This window comes from Rhipicephalus sanguineus, chromosome 9 (genome assembly GCF_013339695.2).
Source record: "Rhipicephalus sanguineus isolate Rsan-2018 chromosome 9, BIME_Rsan_1.4, whole genome shotgun sequence".
Taxonomy (NCBI): Eukaryota; Metazoa; Arthropoda; class Arachnida; order Ixodida; family Ixodidae; genus Rhipicephalus; species Rhipicephalus sanguineus.
Genome location: NC_051184.2, coordinates 72,221,383 through 72,244,180, shown reverse-complemented (window position 1 = coordinate 72,244,180; position 22,798 = coordinate 72,221,383). Strand labels below are relative to the sequence as shown.

The following is a 22,798-nucleotide window of genomic DNA, read 5'->3' as shown; positions in this document are numbered from 1 at the left end:
AGATGAAAAACTACAGGAAAAGCACGAAAAGAGAGAAAGAAACACAGAGAGGAGGAAAGAAAGAGAAAACCGAAGAGAAACAAAGAAGGCTGCCCATCCCAGCACTTTCTTCAGGCTTGGAACCACTAGTGCGAAGCTACCTTAATTTTTTTTGACGATAACGACGGCTGAGGGTCCCTGATGTTACATTCTAAGAGCTGCTTACTTCCCATTTTTACCCCCCAGAAACCAAAGGTAGGCCATTGTAACCATGCCATCGCTTCACTTTCATTTTTGCCTCCACTGCAAAGCCTAGCTGTTTTCTTTCGTACTCATCCAAGGAGGGGGGGGGGGGCTGGGCTGTGACATCCCCCTCTCTCTAATGGGGAACCCTGCTCACACCTATGCTCATAAAGACCTGATTTCATGCCTGATTTCCTAAAGACCTGATTTCAAGACCTGATTTCAGAAACTTCCATTATTCTGTAATACTCAGTAACATTTTAGTCTGCTTTACGACTGGCATGGGTTCATTACGTGAAGCTCATCTCGTTTCTGATGCACACTTTCCTATTACGGTGCTCAGTTACTTGACCTAATCCTTTATTTTTTGACGATGTTTGATGAGCATAGTTTCTGATGTATTGCCTTCACCATTTGTCTGATTATTAATTGCCGCAGTGTACATTCTATTGTATTTACTTTCCTAGGCACTGTAGCTGCCGCATCTTCGGTTCTAAATTTCCTACGATGTTATTGATATTTTATTTGTACATATAGTGTGCATTTCGTCACGCCGTACTTTGTACTGAGTAATTGTTACGCGTGCCATCAATAATGCTTGACATTGCAGGGTTACGGCATTGCACATAGAGTTATTAAAGATTGATACTTTCGCGGAGACGACGGAATGCTAGAGAGACATCGCAGAGCCATGATCCCAGTTACCTGTTTAAGCCAGAGAAGTTTTGGCGGCTGCATCTCGGGGGACATCGTTCCACCGACAAACCGCAGCACGGAATGTCCCGTCGCACTGATGGCCTCGGCCTCCGACACGGCGCGGTGGTCCATCCACAGCACTACGTTTTGTTCCGGTTCGCCTGCGACGGTGTACCAAAGTTTACCGAATTGAAAAATTCGAGAAAGTGAAAAGTGATGCTCAATAATTAGTGGACATTTTTTACAGCGGACTTCTAAATGCAACACTTGCTTGATTTCCGGCGTCCATCCGCGTCTGTCTACTAACATAAAGAAACCACGTGACCTCCTCCGAGCAAGCGTGACGTCACGTAATGACGTGATCATGTGACGTCATCAAATCGCAGATTGTCAATATTTGTGAGGCCATGATGGCGTCGTTAGGACGTACATGACGGCACACGGCTCACGTCACCGACCGTTGAGAGGTGGGCCGATTCTGGAGGCAGTGCAGTCGGTGGGCCGATCACGGAGGCGGCGCTTAAGTGGAGCGGTATGCCTTTTCTGTGTCTCTCGTCGCGTCAGTCGTCTCTAGGCGCTGCGTTGGCGTGGTCGGGCGTGGAAAGTGTGGGTCGACAGCTCATTATGAGAACGCCCGAGGAGCAGAGCGCTTGTGAAGAACGCCGAGAAGAACGCCGACGAGAGTAGAGACGGGAGTGCAACCATCAGCTCCGCTGGTGCCCCACCTTCACATAGTGGAACGGCTCTTAGTTTTTGTTCCATATTAGAACAATTTTTCCCCTTGCATGAATTACACGGAATGGAGCCAAATCGCGAATAAATGCGTGAAGATATTGACAGTTCGTCTGAAGAGAACGCTAAATGTGTCGGGATAGCATGACCTGGTTGTACACCGCACGGACAATGAGCTGCGGTTGTAGACGTGACATTGGGAGAACTTGTACTTTTGCACACCATTTGGTAGAAGCTGCCTCCCCGTTCTTGCGTACACCGTTTACCTGAAGGGTTCAGAAGGATGCGGCGTGTACTACATTGAAAAATCTGGTGTTCTTTAACGCGCACTGACATCGCGCAGTACCAGGGCACCCACCATTTCGCAGCCATCGGAATGCGACCGGCGCGGTCGGGATCCAAACCGCGACTTTCGGGTCAGCAGCCGAGCACCGTAACCACTATACCGCCGCGGCGGACTCTTCGCCAAGGACGGACGCGTATACCGCAAACTGAGTTTTGGCCATTTAACTACTGTTGAAAACAAAGCGACGACAGCTTTACGAAAACGTGCCGTTGTCAATCAGCAATGAATGTATATTTGTGCACACGCGACGTAGCTGGAGTAAACCATCTCAGGAATTCTAATTGATGAGTAGCACTTGAACTTCCGTTCAACAACACTCATTAAAAGTTAAATAAGTTCAGGGGTATTGGGAGCCAAAGCCACGATCTGCCAACGGGGCACACCGTAGTGGATTGCGCCGGGACAACTTCGACTACCTAGGGTCCTCTAACTTGCACATAAATCTAAGCGCGAAATGTGTTTTTGCATTTCGCCCTCGTCGCAATGTGGCCGCCGTTACCGGGAATCAAACCCGCGCCCTCGACCCAGGCCCGTAGCCAGGGGGGGGGGCCCCCCCCCCTGAAATTTTCATGATACATGGTGTTTTACCGAAGATAAGTAATGAAAATAGGCGTTTTTTTCAATAGTCAAGGCTTTGAGCAAGTGCCCCCCCCCCCTCCGAAAAAAATTCCCGGCTACGGGCCTGCCTCGACCGCAACCGCGCAACACCTTACCTCCTAAGCTACCTTGGAGGGGCGTAAGTTTACAGATATTTATGAACTATCGCGGGAGCCGCAGTTTCAGTATAGCAGCAGTGACAATAACAATGCGCACTGACGGAGTTCTATGCTTCCATAAAAGAAAATACAAACTTACAATGTGAAACGTATGGATTTCCACTGCGGCTATGAAGATCACGTCGCATACTCGCATGTTCCTTGGATATGGCGGAAATTTGCTAACCACAATTAGGTTCTTAAAGTAAGAATTCCAGGTTCTCCAGGAATGTTCTGTTCTTCAAGTCTCATGTGTTGTATTATGAAAAGAAACAACCCTATTAAAATAATATTTTCAGGTTCACAGCGAGTGCTCCGGTCTTCAAGGGCCATATTGTGTATTATATAAAAATGAATAAGCTCAAAGCAGATTAGCCAGCGGTGAGAATTGTGACATAGGGCAACGCGCAGGACCGGTTCCTAGTAAAAAAATTTGTTCCGAAAGTATTATTTTTTAAGGCGATAACCTTATACGCCTAATCAAACGCGACAATTGACCGTCGGCTTAAGCGTCAACAAGAGTGATCATCACGTGATGATGACGTCGGATGGTGGCACATATCGCAAAATTTATGACATAATCATGACGTCACATGATCACGTAATCACATGACATTGCTGCTTGGTCGAAGGTGACCCGATCACGAAGGCAGGGAAAAACCAGTCGATGTGCAGAAAGCTTTCGCTTTCGAGTCGTTTTAGTCGAATGCATAAGGGACGCTGTGAGTTTCTCGTTACCTTATTAAATAGTGTTGCGGCGGTCGGGCATTACCTTTGAGGCTGACGGTGAGTGGTCGACCGGCGTCGTCCAGAAGCACGAGGGAGCAGGTGGCGTCGAAGCCGATTCCGCGCACATCCTTGGCGTCCCGGCATACCTCCTGGACAGGGGTTCGACTGCATATCAGACTTATGTTTACGGCTCCTTAAAAATGTTATTGACACTGGCTCATAAACGCCTGATTATTTCGTTGGCCTTCGTATATTTGAACGCGCAAGTGTGAACGTGTTGACCATCATGTTGACAGCGTGCGCACCATATATCTTCGTGTTTATTTTTTTTCTCTCCTTTAATTCATAATATTGTGCACATTTTTCTTCATTCCCAAAGCAGAACGAACAGCCAGAGACACTTCCCGGTTAACGTATGCTTTTAGACACGTTTTATACATCTCGTTGGCAGGTTTAAGGTATTGTGAAGTTCATAGGTTTTAAATATTGCGTGCTTTACAACGCAGCAACGAAAGCAGGGGTATAGTTGGAGGAGCTCGTTTGTTCGTTAAACAAAACCTAATCGAGCCAACAAACAACGAAGCCAATGGAAAGCGTAGTGGATGCTACTGGTAGCTTTTAAGTGAAGTGTAGTAATTGTGAAACAAATGAAAATGGATTAAAGTGGGCAAAAAAAGTCGTTTTTGCGCGCCGAGCTGAGTTGTGTCGTTTATTATCTTGTGTTAGTGCGATTTCTTCTTCGTACATACGAAATTCCCGGTTTCAAACGGGTACATGCGATGCTATCACTATCGCTCTTCAATAATGCAGTAACGGAGGAATCGCCAGAGAAATGATCGACAGCAAAATGCACTAATTATTTAGCGCATCGTGTTCACGTGTTCACATTACGCACGCAAGGCACTCGACAACGAGAAAATAGGCCAAGGTTACAGCAGAGTTGCGCGTTTTGAACGTCAGCGGGTGAGCGACAGGGTACCATCCATCAGTCCTTGTAGCGCTTCGCAGAAGCACTTTGCACGGTTGTGCACAGCTCTTGCGCCACAAGTTCGATGCGATTAGCGTGTCCCAAGTTACCTTCTCCATGGGGCATGTTGAGAAAATAGAAACTCACGTTCAAACGAAAATAGCTCGAAGGCAGGGCAGGGACTCGATTGGCTGCCAACGTTTCAACGCGTGCAACATGTCATTGTCGCAACCCTGACCGAGACAGGTCCACTTGTCGATGCGTTGGCACTGCGCTCGGCCTGCCAGTTTAGCGCCGGCCCCGTTTCGACGAGTAATATATAGCTACGGGAAGTCGTTCTGTTAGGCACGTGTAACGACACTGCCAAAAGTTGTCAACACATTGAAGTCGAAAGGACTTGTACTCGAACCGATTTGGCCGATCGAAAGTGGTCATTGTGCAGTGCATGGCGTTGTCTCTGGTCAATGGTTAGTAAATGCAAAGAAATGCGCAAGTAAAAAAAAAGAAAAAGTAAAGGCAGTGCAGCCAGACATTCACTTCTTCTGCATCCCATACAAGCAATAATAATAATATCTGGAGTTTTCGTGCAAAAACAACGATATGATTATGAGGCACGCCGTAGTGGAGGGCTCCGGAAATCCCATACAAGCAAAACAACGGTGCCACAAGACTCAGCGCAGATCAGGTTATGCTTGTTTGGGTAAACATTTGAACCAATAGGAACCTGCTGTTTTATTTCTGCCAACATTACCAAAGCCTCTACCAATTCAGTGGGCTGAAAGAGGAGGAAAATATTTTCCTAGCTGTATGCCTATATGTGTATTATTACTTAAACCTTGTTCTGCGCCATCCAAAAATATTTTTTGTGTAATATACTGCGCTGACTTTTCATGTGAACAATGCTATGCATATTCTGTGTGACTGTTCAATATGTTGAAACATAACTTGAGATAAAAACGAAAACCAGTAGCATGACTTTACATGCAAGAAATCAGGATAGGTTAGTACATGGTGTAGCCTGCTGGCTGTCATACGAGTCCAGCATGCACTTGTAATGTGAGCACGAAATCCGCGTTGCAAACGTAACGATTTGAAGCAACTGAAAGAAGGAGAAGCTAGCTTATTTGAAAGCAAAAATATCAGCCAAGCACTGCCTCTACAGATACAAAGCCAAACCCACCAAGCTGAACATGAAAAAAAAGACAAAAATCTGCTTCAGCTATGTGTGAACAACAGTATAATCATAGTCAGTTTTTAAGATTTCATGAGCGTGCTCAAACTATAGTGAGATAGAAAACGTGTACGAAACCTGAAGAGAATTCTCGCTTGAAATACACAGTGGGACTTCTGTGCTTATTATGCACGCCTATTTTCCATCACACGATAAAACATTTCACTGTAGACAATACACACGAGTTTTAAAGTGTTGCAACGACGATGACGGTTACCAAAGCAAACAGTAGCGATATTTGAAAAGGAAAAAAAAAATGCGCCTCATATCACATTGACAGAAGCTGGCAATATGGCGTTGTCTTTTCTGCGCCACTAGTCGCTTACGACTACATATGCAAATTCACAGCTGCTGCTACTGCGGCGCGCTAATGGGTAAGCAGCATTTATTACTCTGGTTTCGTTTAGGCTGTCCGCTTATTTTTTTAACAAAAAAAAAAAAAACAGCAACTATTCAAATATTTCACATATGCAGGTCTTTAACCTTCTATGACAACATGACCATATTCGTTGAAAGGGCGAACCTGCTTTTATGTCGTATAGCTGGCTTGCATATGAACGTCACTGAAACCGTAACGTTGTAGCACCAGCATGGTGGGAGGCGAAGATTGTGATGCCACGTTAATGTCTTCAGCCCATCGCATGCAGGCTTTCTGGTTATTAATTGTCAAACATTGCAGCGACTTCGTTATCACATTGAAGTAAGTTAACCGCCTCGTGAATATGTTGCCTATACGTCATCAGAGGTGCCATGTTGGAGTGCCAGTACGTTAGGAACCTGCGTTGACGATGGCGTCACGTGCAAGCAATGAATAACAAGCGACTGGAACTAAATTGCCACCTGTGTGAGTATACTGCTGGAACGGTAACATTCGCGTGACGTCACAAACTATCGTTCCCACCGTGCTGGTGCATCGGCATGGCATGTAACAAGAGCTCAGGTTGTCAAAGTACTATATAACTGTTTCTTTTAATCGAATTAACTAGTACAACCAGCATTCCCTGACAGTTAGATATGATAATTAAACGTATAATGACACTACTGAGGAAGACCCAAGACATCGCAGTGTTTCGTGTAATGCCTGTTTAATTTGTGCGTAGCGGAGAGAAGCTGGCTGCACATAGAGAACAAAGCGCGTAAATAGATATGCCCATGTAATTGACGAATGCAGAGCGCAACATCGTCAATGTGCACTAAAACACCGTTGTCGGTTGAAATTACATGTCAGTGAAATTATGTGCACAATAGAATGTTATGTATTTATGTTTACCAAAGATAATCGTCCTGAAATGACGCCGGGAATAGGATTGACTGTATCAATAAATAACAAACAAATAAATAAATAAATAATAAATAAATAAATAAATAAATAAATAAATAAATAATAAATAATAGTACCAAGCTTTCTCCCGCGCTGAGCTTCCTGCGCATGCATCATAACAAAGCACCAGCAAACTTGCTCACGCTCTTAACCTACTTCACCTGTCCCCGTCATCCGACTTCCATCTTTAGCGCCTCATTCGCGCGGTGCGGTCGCACTCATCGCGGCTTTCCAACACCGGTCGAGTGCATACCTTGACGGCTTCGCAGCAGGCCTTCCATATCTGGTCCGACGACTGCTGGTAAAACTCAGGCTGCGGGTTCCACGTCTCCAGCGGTCGCGACGCGGTCTTCAGGAAGCGCCCTTTCTCGCTCACGAGAGCGGCGCGGACGCTCTGCGTCCCCACGTCCACGGACACGAACTGCATGCCGGTGGTCCCTTTCTGCGGTGCACCGCGCGGTGGTTGTTGCCGGCGGTGCGGCGAGCGCGAACCTTCGTCGCGCTCCCCTTGTGCACCGGTCGTCCTGGGACTGGGAGCCAGCGTGAGAGCGTTTGTCGAGCACGAGTGCCGGAGAGGGGGGTGCTGTCTGTGGCGGCGCCGACGCGTTTATCTCGTCGGCAGCTGCTGTCACACTAAACCTGCCTCGCCGCACCGCGCGTGGCTGCAGGCTCGGGCGAGCGACCTTGGCGGCAGTCTCTGCAGTCCCCCGCCCGCCCCTCGCGAGCTCTATTCGCGCCATGCGTTCAGCGCCACCGTCCAACGACTTTCTACTTGCCTAACTTTCATTTTCTTTTTCCTTCGTGCCTCCCCCATCCCGCCGCTTAGCTCACATACACTTCGCGCTTCTCACGTTTTGGCTTCCCCTCACCTGGCCCGCGAGGGGGCAGCGGCGGTGCAATGTTTACTTTGTACCGATGGAAGCCAGGTGCCCCGCGCAGCCGCACATAGCCGCACGTTTTACGCGCCGCTACCTTTTGAGAGAGCGGAAGAAACGTCGGTGAATGCAGAGACGCGACACCCCGCCTACGGCGCGTTCTCTGTGCCTGAATGCACTGCCCTCCGCTGAAATGCCCACACCCTCAGTCACTACGTGGCCTCAGTAGACGACCCCACGCAATTTGGTTCGCTGAGTTTCTTTAGCTGTGTAAGTCGACGCTGCCGTGCATTCAACTCGATGCGGCGTGGAGCCGATCTGCGCAGCTCTGTATGCAGGTTTGTTTCGTTTTACACTCTCTGTCGCCTGTCGGTAAGTGCTTAAAGTTCTCACCTACGTTCTCTTGCATTTATTTTCGCTTGCCTGATATGTGAATGATTCCCCAGTAACCGAAACGACTTTCGCGCTTCGCGTCAGTGTTCTAATTGAAATTCGGCGCTCTTTCAGGAACATGCTTACTTACTTGCAGGAAAACGCTGATTTGTTCTGAAAGATGTTACCAATCCGTGTCATCTCATTCACAAGCAAACATGTCTGTGCTTTTTCATCGTGTTTCCTTTATTTTTCTATATTTTGCGCGCGCTTCTGTCCTGTGGAGAATGATTTGCCACCCGGATAACGCTCGCGTTTTCCATCACTTTAACGTGCCAAGCGCCGATCTTTAAAGAATGGAAAGCAATGCGATATAGATAAGCGTTGTCGGTTGGAACTTTAGATACGGTTCGAAAGGTGCAAAGCTTTTTAGAGCGTTCCTCGTACGTTGATCGAGAGGCATCGAGAGATTGCGGGTAGAAAACGCGGATACAGCAGAAACAAAATCACGAAGAAAGAAAACGTCAACTGTCATGTACGACTGTGTGGGGCGAAAAGAAAACACAAACGTGCAAGCTTAAGTACTGTGTTTGAGGCAAGTATTGAGATGCTGACGACGGCAACGCCATCTGCGCACGCTGTGACTGATAAAGCTCCAATCCGAAAAGTAAAACACGCCTGTGCGCTCTCAGTAGATACTTGTTCAGGCACAACAGTTCCACGGAGAATAAAGAAATAATAATAACTCAGTTACAAGGCCGCTGCATCGAGCGAAGCCACATTCGTGCTGTCTAGCGCTTCAATTCAAACTAAGCTGATATACAAAGTATGAGCCGTCCATTGATCCCTGTCAAGATTACGCACGTGCTACTGCGAGAGCTAGTATGGCACGCTTTGACCATAACATTCACCTGTTCATTCTTATGAGAGATTAGAACTACACTAACCTCACTGCTACTGCTAATATATGAAATCTATGCATAACCGTCCAGCGAAAGAAGTGGCCGTTGGAGGTAATAAGGGACACCAGAAGTCCAAAGTGTCTTGATCCGGGACGCTGTGGAACATTTTGTTGCACTGTAGCCAATGAAAGTGTCGCTCATATTTTGAAAATAGCGAAGTGTTACGTAGACTTAGAAAGTACGCTACTTCATTTATACGGTGTGGTGTTGCTACTTAGACACACGGAGGAGGATTCGAAGCGCTTCGTGCCAATAACTGCGACAGCGCGTGCGTAAGCCAACGTGCATTTATATTTTATAAACGACGGAGCGTGCGGAAATGACTTTACCTGCGTTTGTGAGCCCCTCTCTCTCCGTCACACTGCTACGTCCAAGGATGGAGTGGCCAAAGGCGCCGACATCAATAACAGAAAGCAGCACAAAGCAAGCAACCGCACGAACTGGAGGCCATGGACATCATGACAGTCGTCCGGCAATCGGTGCCCTCTACATGACAGTATGTGGTCCGCCTCGGTGCATCAGTGGTTACTGTGCCCGGCTGCTGACCCGAAGGTCGCGGGTTCGATCCCGGCCGCGGCGGTCGCATTTCGGTGGAGGCGATATGGTAGAGGCCCGCGTGATGTGCGATGCAAGTGCACGTTAAGGAACACCAGATGGTCGAAATTGCCGGACTCCTCCACTACGGCGCCCCTCATAATGATATCGTGGTTTTGGGGCGTAAAACCCCATATATTATTATATTAAATGACAGGATGTAGGCCACTTCCAGCGTTCTCCTTTTTACGTCTCTCTCATGCTCGACGCAAGAGAGCGGTAGACGAAGGTCGGCGCAGCATACCTTGTTCGAGTTGCAACGGCTGGCTTGACGTAGGCATGCTCGGTCACTCACCTCTGGGAGTGGTTATTTTTGCGTTTGAGGGGGCACAAAGCAGGGAGCCAATAGCGATGAAGATTTTCGGAACGCATTAGCGGTGACGATGGCGTTTGTGGTGGTTGGTTGGATGGTTGGTTCGTTATTCCTCAGTAACTTGGCGCAACCCACTGCGGGGGACATGAAACGGTAGCGACACTAACGATAGCGCAAGCCGCCCTGGCGGATCGACCACGAATTGAACGGTGCACTGTTTTAGAAAGTAAATAGGTTTAGAAAATAAATGCGTCTATAAATAAAGAGTGCATCCTCTCCCTCAACATAAGGTTTCCTGTGTTCTTGTGTATTGAAGGAAATCTTATGTTTAGTTGTCTTACGGTACTTGGCACCGCTCTGGACTAACACATATTCAAATTTACTTCCTTAGAATTGGTGTGGCCAATGGAAAAATAAAGAAAGAAAAGCTGTGTTGAGAGGCAGCATACTGATGCTCCTTGGTTATTAACTTTTTTTTTATATATACCCCAAAGAGGCATTTAAGCGCGTTTATTAATATGTAACGTATTACAAGGAGCCTAAAAAAACAAAAAAAAATATTGCCATCAATCGCCCACGTAACTAATGGGGTAGTATGAGGGCGTTCAAAAAGCTCCCAGGCCACGCTGCCGTAGGATTACATGAGATAGCGGCCTAGAAACTTTTGAACACCACTGTACATACATTTAAAGGTTAAAAACAGGAATAAAAGCACGGTATGTCAATGTACAATGTTACAGGGCGAAGACGTATTGAGGTTCTTGTCAAGTCTATCGCGGGGACATGTAGGTGAACGAGCCTTTCAAGGTCAAATGCAACTGGATGACCTTTCAATTACGATTAAAATGAACAAGTCTATCATTAGGCTTATGCACACGGAAAGACTGGGACGAAGAACGACGTGACACGCACGTCCTTCTTGGTCCTCGCCCTTCCATGCGCTATAAGCCCTCATGACGTCATACCAAGAAGCCCACACTACATTACTGAACAAGTGTAGACGCAGAGTGCTGTATAGAAAGGTAGCGAGAGGCTGGTGCTTTAGTAATAAGTATGGGCAGTTGGTTCTTACGCTTCGCGTATCGCAGGGTTAGGCAGGCCATGGAAGGCGCAGCACGGACAAAAGCATTGGTAAGATTAAGAGTAGGAAATTGCATGTCGAGGGAAAAATGACAGAGTTGGGGTTTGTAGAATTACTCAACAATGAATTTAGTATCACCGTCAGAAGTACGGATGCGAGGGGAAACACTGCATTTGTGTATTTCTCTCGTTCACCAACACCTTTGCATCGCCGAGTGATTAGCAGATTTTTAAGCGCTGACACGAGGTAAAGTATACAAGGATAGCATGGCAAACGATATTCTTTTGCAATGAAGATGAATATGCAAATATGGTTCGCTAGAAATGCCAAATAATTTCGGAGACTTCGGGTTGCGAAACATTGCTTCGCCTTGTTTGTGTTTGCGCACCACGTTGTGCAACGAACCGTGCAACCTAGTGGGGTGGATGCCAGCAACTTGCTGGCATTGCCGAGGCTGAGTGCATGCAGGAAGCATATCCCTCGGAGCCAAGCGTAACGCAAGCAGCGAGCCTAGAATCCGAAGTTAAATGACAGCGGTAGTCGAGGCCGGGGCAACACGCCAGCGTTGAGAGCAGCCGAGTAGCATCAGCGTCAGTAAAAATAATTGTTAAGGTTTGACGTTCCGAATTCACAATAAGATTATTAAAGACGCATATACTGGAAAGCTCCCAAAATTTCGACCACCTGGGGTTCTTTAACGTGCATCCAAATTTAAGCACACGGGCTTCAAGAATTTCGCCTCCATTGAAATGCGGCTGCCGCGGCTGGGATTCGAACCCGCGACCTTCGGGTCCGCAGTCAATCACCATAACCGCTAGACCACTGCAGCGGTGTGCACAGTCAGTAAATGTTCCTTTCTGCAGCCTCATTTTGGCACATTGTTCATCTAGTAAGGTGAAAGCCTTTAGTGGCTATGTTGGCGCTCCCCATCGCGAGACTGGCGCGAGGTTATGCGAGACATTCGCGATCCCCGTCTAAAGGCCCACGTCACCTTCTCATGACGTCATCATGGCGTCATGCGACGGCACCGCGATGTCGCAGACTGCAAGAATGTGTAACCTCATCGTGACGTCATACTACGTGGCGTCATAAATTGACATCGTACGATCGGTTAACGGTTCGACCATACCGGACGGATTGCAGCACCCCGTGACGTCCAGAAAGCTTTAGTACAGGGGTGAGGAACATTAGGATAGACTTAGAACGCGAAAGTAATTTAATGCATGTCCCCTGCACTGCGGCTCGTTACGTCTTGCAGGAAGATTGGTCCACGATTGTATAACTTAGTGCATTGCCAAGAGTGCAGCTGGCTTTCGCCTTCAGATACTAAAAATAGTACAGCACGCTGCCAATTTTGCCCGTGCGAGTAACTTTGCAGCCCCGGATAGTCTCGCGTTCGCATTCCCTAATCAACTTCACGTCGCACCATATATGTTCGCAGCGAAGTAAAAGAGCAAGCAAGGTGGTGAAGTGAGCTCACTATCGATGCCTGTGAAATATCGTTTACCACAAACGCGGGAAATACGCTCAAGATGACGCAGATGGAATGTTTTGGGAAGATTCCAGCGCGCGCACAACAAACACGGAGGTGAGGAAAGAAGATAACTCAGTGTACGAGTGAAAGGGAAGTACACTCATATATAAACCCAGGCTGGCTCATAAGCGGATCTGGGAGATAATACAAGAAATCACATATATCATGACAACAATTTTTTTTTGTGCAGAAAGGATATATACAACATGCAGCAGTAAAAAAAGTTAACCAGTCAAGTAGTGCTTAAAAAAGGTGAATTCCTTGTCAGTTAGTACAATTGATGGCTAGCTTACGCAGTTATCTGTACGTCTTTTGATGTGAAAGGCTTCACTTACTTCGCGCGTTCGTTTATTTCTCTAATCAAACAAGGTCTCAGCGTCACACCACAAAGGATAGCAGTGGCAGGTTTTGCAATGATCGGATGAGTTTTAGTGAATTTAAGTATCATCACGGAGATTTGTTCGTGAGCCAGCCCGGGTTTATATATATGTGCACTTCCTATTCACTAATAACCTGAGTTGTGAGTTCGAGCTTGTTTTTTTTTTACTCACGTCCTTGTTTCTTGTGTGCGCGCTGCAAATTTGCTTAAATGTATTCATACCAGTTCGCCTAGCTTTCTATACTTTTACAGGTAGAACGTGTTGTGTGTCCGGTAGCTTTATATACGTTATAACAATTAGGCCCGTATTGACTGCGATCATTAAAAAAAATCATGATTGCGATGATGGTTGCATGAATTCTATAGGCAGCGGTTTTTAATGTGTGCAGCAAGAGCGGAATCATACGCTGTGTTAAGTACTTGACAATGAGTATGTGTGAAGGTCGTTTGTATGACATAATTATTTAGTTTATGCATTGCTATTCCGTTATTTTTTTCATTTCAGTGCCTGCCAGCAACCGAAGCTCCATGGCGACGATTCCCTAGTGCACGCAACAGAACAAATGTAATGCATATGCATAGTACATAACTTCCACCATTGGCATGTATGAGCAGATTACTAGTCCCAGCAAGCGTAGCTCACATACGATTTTTATCCAGGTCTACAAAAAAAGAAATGTATCATCAACTTCTCTTGCGTATTAAAAAAATCATACACCAACTCCTGATCATATAAGTGTTTGAATAGAAGTCTCTGAAAAACACCCATTTCCAGGATTTGGAGACATTTGTGCGTGGCGCCATCTCTTGGCGGTAGCAACGGCGTCCTGCCATACTAAATGGCAAATGGGCGAAAAAAAAAATAATATCTCCTGAAAAAAGCAATCTATCAAAAACGACTCGGGGTTCTATACAGTAGAGACGTACTGGAACGTTCTGGTAAAATTGCAGTATTGCACTACAAAGCGTGTGGCTTCCCAGGACAATTGAACACCGCCCATCAGAAACACATGGGGCCCCTATTGTAAAATATTAAACACTCCGGGAAGCTACGTGCTTTGTGCTTTGGGATGCGACACTGTAATTTTAACGCAATGTTCAAATAAGTCTCTACTGTATAGAACCGGGAGTCGCTTTTGTCAACTAACGTTTTTCGTCAGATATAATTTTTTTCGCCTACTTCCCATTCAGTTACAGCTGGCCAGCGCAGTCACCGACGAGAGATGGCGGTACGTGCATATGTCCCCAAATCCTGGTCATGGGTCATTTAGGCATATCGCACATTCCATTCAACTGTTTCTTTTTTATTCCTTGAATTTTCTACTAGGATCTTCGTAGTGTATTCCTGGAATTCGCCGTTCCTGCAGCGTGAGTATGTTCCACGGTGGCACAAGAGATGCAAGGACGCTAAATATAGGAAAAGAGTAGACTTTTTCCTTCTGTTTTGACTCTTCTCACCATTCCTCTAGCGACAAATAATAATAATTGTCGGGGTTTTATGTCCCAAAATCATGATATGATTATGAGGGACGCCGTAGTGGAGGACTCCGGAAATGTCGACCATCTGGTGTTCTTTAATGTGCACGGTCATCGCACAGTAAACGGCTTCAACCATTTCGCCTCCATCGAAATGCGACCGCCGCGGCCGGGATCGAACCCGCGACCTTTGGGTCAATAGTCGAGCACTGTAACCGCTACACCACTGCGGCGGACCTCTAGCGACAAAGATCGATCATACCCCTGCTGCTCTTCACATCACTACGCCAACTTTTCACGTCCACTGTGCAGCCGTCATCTCCGTCCTCGTAACCAACAGCCCAACCCTCATCTCCCTCTATCTTTTTGGCTTGACTTTAACAGCGAAACTGTTTAGCAAATCGTTCCTTGTACGACGAACCTCAAAACTATCATCATCATAAACGGGTATGTGCCACAGAAATTGGTTAAATCTCACTACTCACCACTGGTCCACTAAATATAAAGAATGCAACAGTTAGCCCCACAACAAATGGCTGCGAAGCCACGCCGGCGAGCCGAAGACCCCGAGTACGTACAACGAGAGAATACTAGGTAACGGGAATGGCAACGGCGCGGCTGCGAGAAGACCCCGAAGCGATGGAAGGCATGCGCCAACGACGACGTGCCCGTAGGTCTATGAGAGGTGCGAACGCTTGGTTTCATTGCGAGGTTCTGTCTCTGCAGTTTGGACATCCGTGTCGTGACTGTGACTGTCTGTGGTTTAACTCGAACACCTCTCCAATGAGAACCAACGTATAAACAACCTTAGCATCACCTAGCTAAAGCCTAGCAACGACCTAGCAGGAAACTAGAAACAACCTGCACCATCTAGCTAAGGCCTACAAGCAACCGAGAAGCTATCAGATTAGTCTTCGGAATCACCCAGCTTGGCTGTTTCAAGCCTTGCAGCGGTTTAGTGCAAGATTCGCCAATTTCTTTCTTCTGATCTCGCATTTTTTTTAGAGAGTGTCTTGCTGGGCGAGTCGGTACGATAACATCATTCAACTCAGCGCAAGAAACACGGACACAGAAAAGGAGCGCACTGCACAGCGCTATCAACCCAGATTTATCAACTCAGGAAGTCGTGTCCTCATCTTATGGGAGAAAGCTTCGCAAGACAGGTTGAGCGCCTAAGGGATTCAAGGTTTCCTGAGCACCACTTGGCCTTCCTCGCAGAGAGCCTTTTCCGGAAAATGAAGAGGGAAGCAAGAAGGTCACAAGAGGATAGTGATAGTAACAGGGTTCCTTTTGTATGCATTCCGTACCTTCACCGGGTATCACATCGTTCAAAAAAGGTGGGGGCCAGGTATGGTTGTAATGTGTTTTTTGTCAGGAGGCAACAAGCTTGGCCAGCATTGCGCGGCGATAGACAAGAAGCTGCAGAGGCAAGGTACGGCGAACCACGGGTGCGACATCAAGCATCGGGAAAACTTAGTTGATTGCGGCAAGAGAGTGGTATATATCATACCTTTGTCATGTAGAAATTGGAGCGCTGTTTAAATAATAGATTACTTGACCACAGGGCCTCTTTGAGTGGACCGCCGTGTTCAAATCTTTCGCTGCATAGCAGTGACTGCGGCTGCGCGCCTGAGCTGACAGAAGCAACTGTGTTCGCAAGATTAAAAGAAAAGACGGAGCGAGAGATTGAAGAGACGTTTTTTATCAGCAAATTTGGTGAAGCATGTGTCGCGGGGCCGTCGGTACTGTTGCATAATATCGAATTAGATTTCCTTATTGCCAATCACTAAATCTCCTCTTTTCTTTTGGTTTCGAATCTCGTGTTTGTTTTAAGGGCGAAGCTCCTTAAGGCGGCACCCGTTCGTCCCTCGTAGTCGTAGTGCGCAACCAGTCGTAACGCTAGTACCAGATCTTGACCTCCAAGGTGGTGCCGGTGGGAGATCTTTCCTGTGCGTTGTTGAACAATAAAAAATTCGCAGCGTGCGCGTTAACTAAAAGCCGAATTCTTCTGTCTCTCATTCCCCATCAGCAGCCATTGGCATGTTCCAGTAGGAAACGTTAGTAGAAGTAGAAGTGTAAGTGTTAGCTAAAAGCCGACTTCTTCGGTCTCTCATTCCCATTAGCAGCCATTGTTTACCTCCAAGGCAGTGCCTGATGAGATCTCTCCTGTGCGTGATTAAACAATAAAAATTTTGTTCAAAACGCCGTTGATTGATGAAATAAACCAACGAAAGAACGCCAGATGTTTCTAAAGCAAGACGAAAAGACGCCAGCTGCTTAACGAAAGAGCCAGAAGTTTTCTAAAGCAATGGTTTTCTAAACAATGAAAATTCACAGCGTACATGTAAAATTAAAGTGAGCTGCAAGTCGTCATAACTCTCATCGAACCTTTAGTATAAACGCGCCCGATCTCACGTCGGTGATGATGTACTGGGCAGAATTCACGGAAGATTCACGGTTTACCGATGAACCTCCGCAGCTTCGCCCACTCATCATCATTCACTCCGTGGATATGCTGTGATTTTTTTCATAAGTATATATGCGTGTGTGTTAAGTTTATACTTAGCGCTGTGTAGTGTGCTCTTTTTCTGTGCTCGTGTTTTTTGCGCTGCGTTGAATGACATTTTTTTAACGAATAAATATGTATATCTCTCACACCTGATCAGGTGCTTTGCATTTATTTATTTACTTACTTAGTGATACATACTGCAGCTCCGTTGAGGTGATTGCAAGACGGGGGATCATACATCCGACATCAATCGCAGACAAAAAGTCACGAAGTGGGAACGCACGAACATCCCCAAGTAAAGAATTTCAGTGTCGAACTGTCAAGGTAACTGTTTGAACATGTTGGTTCTAGTTTGAAATGTTAAAATATTCAGCTTGTAAGAGCTACCACGGTGATAAGATAAGCGAACATAATACATTTGTCTAAACAATTGAGACATAACGGGTTGATTAGAGAGTGCAGAAACTTTAAACTTTAAATGCGGCGTCGTCTTGACAAAGGGGTAAGTTTAGGAATAACGAGGTTATCGGAAGAAGAGAAATGTCTGTCATATCTACGGCATATTAAATGCAAGGCTATAGTTTATATATACTAAACCTTGTTATCATTTTTCGCAAAATTGTTATATTCTATAGACATGTATTCAAGAATGGCCCGGATATTATTGTTTTATTAGTCAGCAGTATAGTATCAGGTTTACAGAGCAGACAAAAACAAAGGTGACCCTGCGCTTGTCTCGGTCCTTACCATGATCCCCGTTTTAATCTGCGCTCGGTAAACTTAAGATCATGGATCACCAACTAGCTCAACCAATCATCCTGCTAAGTGCTTGGTTTCGTCATACTTTGTTGCGCATATACATTAATTGCGCAACTTAAATGCTCTGGCTCCTCTTACAATGCATCCATGAAAGTATCTATCTATCTATCTATCTATCTATCTATCTATCTATCTATCTATCTATCTATCTATCTATCTATCTATCTATCTATCTATCTATCTATCTATCTATCTATCTATCTATCTATCTATCTATCTATCTATCTATCTATCTATCTATCTGTCTGTCTGTCTGTCTGTCTGTCTGTCTGTCTGTCTGTCTGTCTGTCTGTCTGTCTGTCTGTCTGTCTGTCTGTCTGTCTGTCTATCTATCTATCTATCTATCTATCTATCTATCTATCTATCTATCTATCTATCTATCTATCTATCTATCTATCTATCTATCTATCTATCTATCTATCTATCTATCTATCTATCTATCTATCTATCTATCTATCTATCTATCTATCTATCTATTCTTTTTAACTATAGCACTTCTTAGTTTTCAGGACGGCACATTCATCAGGGCATAATTCAGCGCAAGCGTAGGCAGGGTTTATGTCTGCCCGCTTTGTAAAATGTCAGCGCGGGTTCCGCTCCGCACCCCTCATTGCCTGCCCGGCGTCTTGGTCGGTCCATACAGAGGCGCTGACACAATGTGTTTGCTACGGGCGCCAATTCTCTGGACGAAAGACAACAGGCGTGTGCCCGCTAACTCGTTGCCTGAACGATCACCCCTTGTTCCCGGCGGCGGGCTGGCTGGCGTGCACCAGCTCAGCGTGCGGCTAGGCCCCCAGGACTCCAGTCGGCTATTTAAAGACAGCGCGCACACCTCGAAGCGGGCTGCGGTAGGGTGCGAAAGAAAGCGGATCCCTGTTCCACGGCCACGGCGTGCCAGGCGTTCCGGCGGCATGAAACAGCCACCGGCCGTGTGACGCCGGCGTGTCGCCGGATTAGACCCAGGTGGGCCACCGCAACGCGGGGGCTTCGCTGAAGGGAACGCCGCGCTGTGAGTCACGAAAGTGACCACACAGTTAACGCGCAATACTTGCGAGCACTGGCGTCACACAAGAGCAGGTTGCAACTCCTGGTAGCGCGGCACATATAAGGCAACCCCCCGCCCCCAAATTTTCAGTATTGCACGTGCATACATATACGCACACACGAACATTCATTGAGTAAGTGGAGCCGAACATCAAGTTAATAGAAACCTAACAGCATCCCCCCCTCCCACCGACAAAATTCCTGGCCACGCCTCTGTAACGCAAAAATAATAGCGCTGTGGCGTCGCTAAAGAGGAGAACGGCGATTTGGACAAGTTAGTTAAAAACATGGTTGATCCCTACGTCGTAGGAATCGGTATGACACGAAAGTAAAACGTGCCCGTACAGAAGTGTTTACTGTACATTGATATTAGAGAGCTTTCACAATGTCTATTGGTGTTTGGCAGCTATAGGGAACCCAAGCTCAAGCTTGCGGCGCGACGACAGCGCCGCGTCAGCCGCGCTGCGGCTCTGTCGGAAAGCTCTGAACCTTATGCGCGGCCGACTCAGCCCCTTTCACGGTAGCGGTAGCGCACGTGCGCACGCGTTGTGGTGGTGCGGGTAACGGGGGGGGGGGGGGGGTTGCGTCAGCTCGGCACGTTGAACCGAGAGGCTTGCTGCGCGAAGATGCGCATTTCCGCGATGGCAGAAGCGACCCCGCGGAAGCGCAAGCGAGGTCCGAAGCGTTGCGGTTTAGTGGCCTGCCACAACAGTGCAGGCAACTCAAGACACACGATTCACGTGTGAAACTGTATCGGTTCCCGGGCGTGTCGCACGAGAAATAAAGGCGGCAAGCGTGGATAGCTGACAGCGCTGTCTCGCCTTCTATTTTGGCTGTCTGAGTTCATCGCTTTCGTTCGTTTCGACTACCTGAATCGGTAAGTGACGCCGCGCATGCACGCAGCGACTACAGTAATGATTACTCGCTGTCTTCTCGCAATGTGAAAGTCCAGTTACGGTTGTAGGTGAAACAATTTTGTGTTTTGATTCCCCGTGTTCGTGAGACCTACCCGTCGTTGTTGAACGTTCACACTCGCGCTATACCGTTAGCGTTGCGCGGTTGGTTGAATTCAACTGAACTCGGCACATTGTCAGAAGTTCGGCGCTTGCAATTCACGCGTCGGGAAGGCTGCTTTATCACGCCGGAACGGACGTCCGTACATTTTCAGCAAGCTTTGACATCGTTCTGCAGGTTTGCTTTGTTTTTGTCACTTTATTAGCGTGATACATATTGAAACCGCTAAATACAACTGGCACTTAATACATGCTTTGCAATTGCAACCTTGAAGTAACCTTCTGTCACCTTCTGACTTTGTGCGATTTTGTAGCCACGTTCGCGCAGCAGGTTTTATACACCTGTCAAGTCGATATCATAAAAAGAGACTGCAAGCATGACGCGAGAGCCGAAAGAACGAGGCGAGCAGTTCATCTTGCTTCACAGTGGTTAAAGTTCAGCTAGCTGCCTCGCGTCTTAATCGGCGGGTGATTCTCCAGCGGCACGGAGGACTTGACTCTAACCTTCTCAGGAAACAGGGCCATAGCCGTGTAATTTCTTTTTTTCGCACGCCGCAAAGGTTTGTTCACGAAAGTACACGGCTGCTACTGTTAAGCATGCCATATCAAAACAACAGTCATATGATTCGTACTCCACACCGCAGAACGTCCATAGCGTGTACGGCTTCATTTCGGAGTGCATGTGGACCATTATTCATCTTTAACACGACAGAATGAGACTTACCTCGAGGTATACGTCCTACATGGTGTAATCGCGACTTGGGAAATGCATTTCGCTTTGAGTCGGGCGTCGTTGTCGTCGATCGCCTGCTCTTCACCGTTAACGTGATTGACGAGCCTTTCTCCTTTTATCATGTTCGCTTTTCGGAAGTGCTTGTCCAACTGTGAGATTTTTTTGAACCCGTACTGCAGGCGGTACATTGTGAGGCGCCGCGAGCAGCCGCGAGAGCTCTGCACGTGCACAGAAGCGAGCGGCAACGCGGTGGAGAGAAGGGAAAACGCTCGCTGCTTACACCCCAGTTTCTCTTTTTCTGCCAGAGATGGCGCTGCCTGTCAAGAGCGGCAGCGCCGCTAAGCGTTGCTTGGGAAGCCTATAGCACCGTTTAACACGAACGCACCCACGTTGACGCTTGGTGATACATCTTTATCCCGACGACAAAAGTCCATGATCAATGCTTAAACAAAGTTTTGTGGTTGGTGTAGTAGCTAACGGCCAGAGCGAAATAAGAAAAATTTGGGGAGGGGCGAAGCATGTGGGGAAGGGTGTTTCAGCTCCACTAACCTGAAACCTGTGGAGCAGCGAAGCATGCAGTGTGCGACGATGTTTCCCCCCAGCAAAATCACTGGTAATCGGCAATGAGAGACAGAACAAAGATTAGACACAGAGACCCGCCGTCCGCTTTTAGTTAACGTGCACGCTGCGAATCTTTGTTGTTCAACTACAGACAAGAGAAATCTCTCAGCGGCACTACATTGCAGGTCAAGATCCAGTGCCTTATATACGGGGCGCCCGGTGAACGGTTGGGCAGCGCCAGCAGTCAGCTTTTTAAAGATGATAGTCTTTCTTGGGATACTTCAACGCAGAAATTTTGGTCTGTCTGTCTGTCACACGATTCAGCCACCCGGCCAATGTTTAAGCACTTGCTGAACGCCCAGCTATCTTGAACTGGTAGCTGCGTTCACACTTGTGAACATTGTCGATCAAAAAGCAAATATTACGCACATCGGAGACGCAACATCCATACGTAAGGATTAGGTGGTGTGTTCCTTTACTAGAAAGTACATAGATACGTAATTCTAAAGACCCTAGTGTTTCTTGGGCTGCGCTGAAAATGCGACGCTATGCACGAAAAAGCCCTCTGCCGACACGATATGGTGTTGCCACCTGGCAGTGGCCCTGGGAACAGCTTCACGGATAGCCACGGATGAGACCAGGACTCATGTAGTACGGCCCGCAGAAGACTATTGTCTTTCGATGACATTTGCAGCGAAGAACGCAGATACGCGGCCAACTTTTTGAAGAAACTCACTAACAGACGATGCCTGCGTGGGCGTTGTCACTCGCGGGCGAGGGCGCGTTCTGCGTTCTCGTTCCTCGCGTGCTGGTAGTTCAGCGCTCATCGCAGAAAGAGCATTTCCACAGTTAAAGCGCGTCCTTCGCTCTCTCTCGCCACAGGGCGAACGATTAGGCGGTGGCACCCTCTCTTGCGCTCAAGCAAATGGTCAGGACACGACGATGCAGAGCTTGTGCTAAGGTCGCCATCCCGTGGCATGTTGAAGAGTAATTGAACACCACCGCCGCACACGAGGGAAACGCAACGCGCGTCGTGTCTCCCCTGTAGCCCGGCCGGGAGTTTTCTCGGGACGAGCGTAAGCGGGGAGCCCGGTGTTACAGCCAGCGAGTTAGGCACGCGTCGCACATCTATTTTTGGTACGGATGGATGCTATGAGCGAGGCCGACGCTTGGGCTAAGGTCGCCACCTCGTGGAGTGGTAAGGCGGCGACAAAATTGCACTGCTTATATGGAAACGCACCGAATGGGACGGACGCGCAGCAACGACGCGTTGCAGGAGCTAATCGCGGAGGCCATGGTCATGATGCATTACTTCACTTCACCGCTCCCAGAGGGCGACAACACCCCGCCGACCAAGATCACTTTGAAAGGAAAGTGTGAGATATATGAGATACAAAAGGCGTGGTTGTAAACCCTCCAGAGTGTGGGACCGTGGCGCAGTGGATAACGTGCCCGGCATCTGTTGGCGCTGACCGAGAGGTGAAGGGCTCGACTCCCATTGACGGAACCTTTAACACGAAAGTGTTTTATGCCG

The 22,798-nt window shown here is 47.3% G+C and overlaps 1 protein-coding gene across 2 annotated transcripts in view; it reads right to left on the bottom strand.

The window, feature by feature from the left end:
* The window catches only part of LOC119405310 (FGGY carbohydrate kinase domain-containing protein), a 46,914-nt gene extending 39,148 nt beyond the window's left edge, over positions 1–7,766 (bottom strand). The window contains exons 1-3 of one of the 2 annotated variants that reach the window (XM_037672136.2): positions 7,253–7,766; positions 3,524–3,629; positions 928–1,079 (exon numbers count right to left, since the gene is read on the bottom strand). In XM_037672136.2, the coding sequence (XP_037528064.1) occupies positions 928–1,079; positions 3,524–3,629; positions 7,253–7,426 (432 nt within the window). In that variant the 5' untranslated portion in view covers positions 7,427–7,766. Of the gene's footprint in view, positions 1–927; positions 1,080–3,523; positions 3,646–7,252 lie in introns of both variants that reach the window. The other variant, XM_037672137.2, reaches the window with a different exon arrangement.
* Between the last annotated feature and the right edge of the window lie 15,032 nt (positions 7,767–22,798).